At 39.2% G+C, this 8,640-nt stretch overlaps 1 protein-coding gene across 3 annotated transcripts; it reads left to right on the top strand.

Moving 5' to 3' along the window:
* The first annotated feature begins 3,834 nt into the window (after window positions 1–3,834).
* On the top strand, window positions 3,835–8,423 carry LOC102203574 (uncharacterized). 3 transcript variants are annotated; one of them, XM_013913899.1, is made up of 15 exons: window positions 3,835–4,179; window positions 4,334–4,410; window positions 4,603–4,712; window positions 5,583–5,726; window positions 5,810–5,855; window positions 5,972–6,034; window positions 6,156–6,225; window positions 6,334–6,420; window positions 6,824–6,889; window positions 7,036–7,116; window positions 7,242–7,298; window positions 7,391–7,444; window positions 7,777–7,857; window positions 8,160–8,244; window positions 8,344–8,423. In XM_013913899.1, the coding sequence occupies exons 2-15, from the start codon at window positions 4,353–4,355 to the stop codon at window positions 8,398–8,400; spliced, it is 1,059 nt and encodes a 352-aa protein (XP_013769353.1). In that variant the 5' UTR covers window positions 3,835–4,179; window positions 4,334–4,352; the 3' UTR covers window positions 8,401–8,423. The 3 variants fall into 3 exon arrangements, with proteins under 3 accessions (XP_013769353.1, XP_013769352.1, XP_013769354.1); XM_013913898.1 differs by having other exon boundaries at window positions 6,141–6,225; XM_013913900.1 differs by lacking the exons at window positions 3,835–4,179; window positions 4,603–4,712 and having other exon boundaries at window positions 4,346–4,410; window positions 6,141–6,225.
* The last annotated feature ends 217 nt before the right edge of the window (window positions 8,424–8,640 follow it).

Here is an 8,640-nt window from a genome sequence, read left to right as displayed (position 1 = left end):
TGTGTGTGTGTGTGTGTGTGTGTGTGTGTGTGAGAGAGAGGCTACAGAAACAACAGAGGGCAGGATATAAAAATCCTGATTGTTTCTGAGGGATTATCCTTCACAATGCACAGCTTTATCAGAAAGCCTCGATTGCTGTAACAAGACACGCTTGCCCTGGGTTTGCCCAGCCAAATACTAAGAATCCTGAGTTACCCCAGCAGCGAATCACAAGGGGGGGAAATGAAGAGCGCAGAAAAAAGAAACACAGGGGAGAAGGAGAGCAAAGAGTCGACACTAGATCGAGTGAGTGGATTGAGAGGGAAAGCGGAGAAGAATACACAGAATAAGGATGGGAGAGAAGTACACAGAGAAAAGCAGGAGTTGAACAACTTCAACTGGAGGCCATGCCTCAAACAGGGGTTTGTTTTCTGACAGCGATCCCTCTCAGGAGATTTGGCTGGAAAACATATTGCAGTTATAGAGCCTGTCCAAGTTGCGCAACATGTGCTTCAGCACCATGTGAACAAAAGCTGCTGTGCATCATCATAGCATGCTGTGCTGCGACTGTTTTGCGTGGCATAGCCTAACGCAGGTCCACTAAGCTTTTGTATTAGAATACTGATAGGCCCTCAGGCTGAGATTTAAATGTAAGCAAACATCTGCCAGATATATGAGGTTTGGCAGTGTGGAGGAGAGGTGCTTTTTATTGGATCATTTTATTTGCTTCCTTTTATAAGACTTTCTCAGTAGGATCAGGTTGCTGTGCCTGATCTTACCAAACTCTGCAAAGGGGAGCTGTGGTTTTGGCTGACTGTGGAAGGGGCTTTAATATGCGCACATTGTAGAAAGTGGGTTTGGGTGTGCAGAACGTTGTGTGAGGCCGTGTGATTAAGCGTAGTCATATATTCCAGTGACAGCTTCATTCCTTTCACATGTGAAGAATATTTGTTTAGATTTGCAAATTTACTTTAGATAATTGTTCATTTGTTGGTTTTTGAAGTGCCATTATGTAACCTCGTTGCATGCTTGTGTATTACAGAGCACAGTGATACATAACTACACTGTAAATAACGAGATGGATGTCATATTTGTGCACATATTTCTCTGTAGGGGAGTATGTGTTGATGTTGAGGTGTTTGGTGTGCTGGCAGTGTGCAGATTTCCTTCTGTGATATCAAACCTGTCCCAGTGGGGGTTTCAGGCTTCACACTGAGCCAAATGGACAGACTAAAGTTTTGCAGCAATCCCAGCGCAACATGCTAGTTCTCCAAACTTTGCTCTCCTTTGGTCTTGCACTGAGAATAAGAGATGATACTTTTTGCCATTTTATGTGAATACACCCCTGCTGACTCTTTGCTTTCCCTTTTAAACCCAGGAAAATGGAAAATGCCATGTAGATGTCTGTGATCTTAAACTATGATTGGCTAATATAACTAGTAAGATTGCGAACATGATATTGTTGTCTTAAAAGCAGTTACTCTTAGTCTATATAGTATATACTGTTTCGGTTTACCGTGGGGGTATTTTAAAACCGTTGTGGAGCTATGCAAACACAAGTGGGGTACTGAGCAGCCAGCGCTATTGTTTCAGACCTACTCAGGATTCTTGGGATGTCGCTTTGCCTCAGCTTTGACTCCACAATTCACACACCCCATAGTGTGCTCAGATTTTGTTTTAACCCGAGGTCTAGAATAATAAACTGCATTTTAATTAGGCTGATTTGCACCTTTTCTTTTGCTCTTGAAAACAGTCTGCTAAAAAGAGGCAAAACAGAACTGCCCTTAACAGAAGAGATGGCATTTAGTTTATGCAGCAAGATGAAAGCTGTTTATCTCTCATCACGGCTTTTATGAACGGAGCAAGAAGGGAAAAGTTCAGACGGGCAGTCAGATGACTCAAGCAGCAGTACTGTAATCACTGATTCACACTAAAAATCCCATTTTAACTGTCTGGAATCTATTCAGTGAGATGTCAGACCTAGATGCATGATGTTTGTAAGAGCAAACCCGTGTCATATGGCCATGTTTGTAGCTTTGTGTGCGTTTGCAGGCTGTCCTGCGTCATCTCTGCTCTGCTGTGTTTATGCAGAGGCTCCATGGATATAGAGGGACAGCAGAATATCCAACCCCTCCCACTGTCACTTGATATTTACGGGAAATGGATCAGATGATTGGACAAGTTCGCTTCTACACATTTCCCCCCAAAGGGAGCTGAGCCAAGTTCATTTACTCTTTCATTCATGCCCGCTATGATGCTGTCATCTTTATTCATTAAGGATGTAGTCAAGAGGTGATGAAGAGTGATGCAGAGTTAAGCTAGTTAGTTACGCCAAACTGGCTAATAAGCAAATTTCTTCATCTTCACTGTCACTTTAGATTTTTCCACACTGAAGCCAATGTCATAATTATGTTTAAGGTGAAAACTCCACAGTGCTTTTGAAATTTGCTAGAATATGCTGGCGAATTATTGCCGTGTAATAAACGGAGCAGGGTGAAAGAGAGGTTAGGAGATGGTAGAAGATGACAGATCTGGTAGGAGAGAAAGAGAGAGGGGCCCGTATCGAGTGACACAGAATATAGTCTGTGTTTTCTCGGTGGACCAGAGAAGATGCAGTGCAAATGAAGCATGCTGCACCATGGCGGCCTCTGCTTTATCTTTGCACCGTGTCTCTGTGTGTTTGCATGAAAGTGAAATGACAGGGGCCTTTTTGAGGCCTCTGTTGTCTCATGGTTCCAATATGTTGGGAGGACTCCATCCACTAACAATTTCCAAAGATTACACTAGGATAACTTTAGCCACGAATTTTTCAAATGTATCCGTTTGTATGGTAAAAGCATCCTGCTAAAATACAGAACTCATACTGACTTACAACATGTAAGCAATTATGTTTGATGTCTTATGTTTTTCAGCTTTGTTTATAATGAAGGTAACCCTCTGTGGTGATTTCATGTCACTTCATGACAGGCTGTTCAGTGTGTCTGACCCACATGGCTAGGGCCTCCCCTTGTGTTTAGTGTGCAAAACTACAAATGAGAAGGGCACTCAGAGAGTGCATCTTCCACTGAGACTATATATTTCACAGTTTCAAGGAAAGTGATCTGCAACATAAATTACAAGGTTCTTTTTTTAACCACACACAACCTTTTCACCAAGTAATGCAGTTTGTCTTGCTGGTCTGTTTTTGTTTTGTTTAGATTTTTTTGTTTTTCAGCCCAGGGTTTCAGGTCACCTCTGGGCTGGAATAAGTTCCAATATGGTCCCAAAGAGATCAAATTTCAAGCTGGGATATTATGTCCTTCTATTTACTGAATGCTACCACTTTCACCAATGAATAATGACTCAGATACTACAGATACTTTAGGTTAGTAAGAGCTAAAAAGTTTCAAAAATAACCATACGTACATAAAAAAACGCTTTAACACCTTTAGCTGAACTATAAGTTGTTTGACTTTACACTCAGACACAGAAGAAGACCCTTAGACCCCTCAATCACTGCATATATTTAGAAACACAAATCCCCCTGTTTTTTTGTTTTTTTTTGGAAATCTCAATACCATGACCATGAGCACTTTCTTATTTTGGGGTCACTGTTGCTTTCATGTTCCACATCTTGTCTAGTTCTCTCTCAGCCCTTGGTATTTCCCTAGCTCCTTTTGTTCCTCCTTTTTGATGTTTCTATCTCTGGTCTGGCTACATATATCATTACGGCCTGTAGAGGTTGTTCCTATGCTGCCATGATTAGCGTGTCCGTGCTGTCTTTCAGTTCAGCTTTCTCGTGCCATTCGTAGGATTTCTCGAATGGTGACGCAATACAGGGGCCTGTCCACCCATGATGGTTCCACTTCCTGTTCCTTATTTTTCCAGGTTTCTGCTGTTTGAGGTATTCACTAAACGCATGATCAGTTGTGGCCATCTTCCTGATACACTCACAGATCTTTGTTGTTTCATCCTGGATAATGGTTCTGACACTCACTAGTCCTCGGCAATCTTACTTCCGCTTTGCATGCTGTCTCAGAGAAGGAGCTTCCTTGTCTTGAAGTCAGTGGGGACAGAGTCTTGGTAAATCTCGCACTTGATGGCAACTTGTACTGTGGTTTAAAGTTGGCCTACAGTCTTGTTCGAAGTGTAAAAGTGGACGACCGGTCGATTAGAACTTCCTTTTTTTTACACAAAGCGATCGAGAAGATTTTTTTGAAGGTACGTGTCTAATATACAAAAAGCCCCGTCTGGCCTTTATAAATTTTTGTGTGTATTTTAAGGAACCGCCAGCGATTAACTCTAAAAATAGTTGTCCTTGGTTAAATTTCGATTTTGAGCTTTCAAATTTCCTTTTACGAACTTCCTGCTTTAGGTTCGGTTGTCTTCGAAAAATGCTTACTAGAAGCTGCCTGATTTTCCCAATTCTATTCTTCACCGGGAAATCATTAGGTAAGTGATGCAGCATTGTAAATACGTATTTCTTTATAACCAATATCTTATTTTCACTCTTTTTTTCTTCTCGCAACATCTGCGTCATCGTTTCCTGGTTCTTTACTTAATGTTTCCGTTTGCTTTTCCTTTTCTTCTTGCTTAACTTTAAAATACAATTAACTTTACGGTTCCCTAATTACTGTCTCGCAGCATGTCATCAGATAAATGCTTCTTGTGCCGACATTAAAACCCTCGCTGGATTCACGTTCAAACATGGATCACTTCCCGAGGGAAGTAAGATTTATGTCTACGACAACGGGGTAGGTTGGCCTCTTTCAGACTTTAAGTGAAAGCACTTTAGGCTTCTCCCTTTTACACCACAACAGGTAGATCTATTTGATTTGCCGAGCCCCCAAGCTTGCGAAGTGAATGTGTAAACCACTACTTTACGTACAAAGGCAGCGAAACTTTCATCAGCGGGGGCAAAAGTACAGATATTATTTGGTTTTGTAGAAATACACAGATCTGTGTTAAATACGTAATATAAGTGTCAAATGTACTCATAGTAAGAAAATAAAACGCAGGTCTTTGAATAATAAATAAATAAATACATAAATAAATAAATATTAGTACATGTGAATGCAAACTTTTTTTCTTTTTATTTTGCCTCCATACATAAACAGAACAGTGACTATAGTCGGGGATTACAGTGGGATTCGGGAGATGGGGGAACCCTAAAATCGCTTGTAGTGGCGCAGTGAGGAGAAAAGAATCACAACATTTTTAATTTAAGGTCCAGTAGATTTATAAATGATGCATAAATTGCATATATTTCTTCCCCAAATCCCTGTGTGATAGCTACACCAATACGATTGTCTTTTCCCCATCAGACTGGTTTAATGATTGTGGGTGTGCAGTGCTGGGGAACAAAAATTTCCCTCAAATGTGTTACGCGTAAAGTAACAAGCCTGTTTTGAAAATGTTTGGAGTGGACAGTACAGATGTTTGTGTTAAAATGTAATGAGTAAAAGTAAAAAGGGGTCAGAAAAATGAATACACAAAGTATACTTGAAAATTGTAACAGTATAATATAAGTAATAAGTATTTTGTACTTTGTTACTTTGTTACAAAGTATTTGTACTTTGTTACTTTCCACCTTTGACGTTTATTTCTTTTTCTTTTCCCAACAGACAAGTATTGGCCATGCTGAACTGCGGAATCCACCCTCCATTAGGTTGTCATCTGAAGTTGTGCACATGGACAACAACTCAGTGACGACAGTGAAGTGCAGAGACATCACAATTCAAAGCATAGTTCCTGATGGATTGTGGAAGGTACTTGTATGAATTAAATCAGAGAAAGTCCTGTCTAGGGGTAAATCTAAAATGTTAACTCGTTCCTCTGTTTCTCTTTTTAGGGAAAGCCTGTTGTCAAAGAACACTGTACCTATTTCAAAATTATTGGTAAGGCAACCTATTTTTATACTAGAATACATTAATAAATGTTTTCAAATTTAAAAAAAAATATGCCTCATGTTTACATAATATACTGCACAAATCAATCATCTCCTTTTCTTAAGCTGATGTCACAGCTCCAATTAAGACCGATCCCAACGAGTCACAGGCGTTGCCGACCCTCATCTGTGAGTGGATCCCGTGTGCTCATTTTATTGCTTTATTGCATCGCTGTTGTTACTACCATAAATGGATGTGAATGAATTATAACTCAAGTGTTTTGTGTTAATACAGATTATATTTTCCCAGCCATTCTAGGGATAATCATAATCATAATTGGGATTGGTCTTCTTCTCCACAACTGGAAAGCACATCTGGAGTGAGTTCTATGGCCTGAAAAAAATCAAATTATTATTTCCATGTTACAGATTAACTTATATAATGTTTTGCAAAGATTAATAACTTTTTTATGCTTCTTTTTGTTCAGGCAGCAGCACAGTGAAGCCAGTGTTTCTGGGTTTATAATGTACCTACTGACTTGCCTCCAAAAGACAGGAGAGGGACAAGAAACTAGGTCTGTCTTACTTTTAACATACTGCATGTTTCAGCTTACTTGCTTACCAGAAAGTATGTGAATGTATTTGTGTTACAGGTAGTTAAATCCCCTTCAGTGCCTCCAACTTAACATATAAAAATGAATGAATATTAAAAGTTAAAAAGGGCCACATCATTGACAGTAATCATTGTACTTTATTTAACACTTAATGTTAAATAAACTCATTTAAACTGGATGCCCGTTGATGTCACCGGTGTTAATTTAGAAAATGCTTCTTTTAAGACCCGATGAAGGAAGTGACGTTTTACCACAGCTTGGTGACAATGAATTTCTATCAGGCTCTAATTATTGCTTCTGTTTTGTATTTTTATTGTTCTTTGATCCTTTGTTATGTATTCTTTGCCATTCTTCTCTTCTGCAGAGCTCCCCCTGGACAGCGTATAGATAATGAGCAAGGCACTGCACTTGAATGTGTAGTTGTTCAAAGGTTAGCCTGTCACTTTAGCATTAAAACTTTATCCACTATAACCTTCTTTTTAATCTTTCAGTCCAGACACTGTCTGTGTCTGTGCTTTCTTATAACAATGTGAAGTCTAGACTCTAATGTGCTAAAAGCTACCTTTGTCTGCATAGCACTGAGGCTGATGTCAATACTCCTCAATCCCCCAGCGTGGACCGCAACTTGAGCACAGAGAGAATTCAGCTAACTAAAAAGTGAGAATGAGAATTGGGTTTTGTTTTTTTTGTTATTGTGCCTAGAGCCTATTTTGTTCTTGAGGTTTATGTCAAGTAAATGTTGTTTTTTCTTGTGGCATCCTTATCTATTATTTGTTTTGCAGTGGAGACATCAGTACCCACAATGTTAGCAGAATCTCTCATCACCGCTCTATGAACAGGTACACTTTTGTCTCTGGTTGGGTGCAAGTTTCTATCATATTTTTATGTTTCCCTTCAGTGTGTACTATTACATAACCCCTATCTCCTTCAGGAACTTCAAGAAAGAACCAGGAGGGGTGAATAGCGACAAAGGACAAAACATTAGGTAAGTCTGTGATGATTTAAATCAAAGCAGAACACATTTTTGTTTCTTGTTTTAGATCTTAAGAGACTGTAATAGCTTCGGTTCAGGCTGTTTGCATGTTATGATGATCAAAGGTGTTAGTAACATACAAAAATAATAACCAGCATACATTTAAACTGCATGCCATCATGCGTTTATAAAACGATGTAACCAACGGCAATAAAGAGGAAAAAACAGACAGTTTTGCAACATTTATGCGTACACATGCACCACTTTATAGAGAATTGAGTAGCTTACCCTGAGGGTTTATCACACCCATTTGATAATGGCTGTGAATGCTTCTTCATCTTCAGCGAACTGGACACTGGAGGTGCTGCTGGTAATCGTGCAGAACATGATGAGACTGAAGGACAACCACTGCTAACCAGTAAACGGTGAGACTTGCTTGCTTGCGCTGCCACTGAGCTCTCACATAGTAACTATGACTGAGAAGAAATCTGTGTGATTTTCCAATTTCCAGTCTCCTTCATACCTTGTTTAATTTGGCCTATTGCTGCTATATGTTCCACTTTCGGGACTAACTTTACTAACAGGTCTCTGCCTACACATCCCAAATGTCAAAAGGCCAGACTGAACATCAGAGCTTGTCTGACACCCACTCAGAAAGTGAGCTGTGCTGTAACTGGGAAGAGGTTCACGTCTTTATTCCTTCTCTTTCTGTCTCCAACACTTCCAGTTTTGACATGACAGGTGAAGCCGGACCATTGGCGAACAAGGCTGGCTTTGACCGAGACGGAGTCAACAGGTGCTCAGCTGTACCGGTGAGGAGGAAGATTCCTTTGTACTTTTTTTTTATTATATCCTCTCTTTGTTTTGTTGTTCTTAAGAGAGATTTTTTTTCTTTTCTTTTTTTGTTGCAGAACACTGACGTGGAGTCACAAGAAATACAAGAAGTAGGAACAGGAAGTAACCAATAGCAACAACAATGATAATAATAATGATGATAAGAATAGTAATAATAATAATAATAATAATAATAATAATGCATATATTATTTTAATAATAATTATTATAAGACATTGTCACACTATATGTATGTTTGCTTGCATTACCTTTTGGATCAAGTCCAGCATTTTGTTTAAATGATTACTTTCAACCTACAATATTTTTTGCAAAGTGCAAACTTGCAATATATTTTTAGCTGAATATTAGTTAAA

This window comes from Pundamilia nyererei, unplaced genomic scaffold, assembly GCF_000239375.1.
Source record: "Pundamilia nyererei isolate P.nyererei 1_Seehausen unplaced genomic scaffold, PunNye1.0 scaffold00158, whole genome shotgun sequence".
Lineage (NCBI taxonomy): Eukaryota > Metazoa > Chordata > Actinopteri > Cichliformes > Cichlidae > Pundamilia > Pundamilia nyererei.
This window is presented reverse-complemented; position numbering and strand designations above follow the sequence as displayed.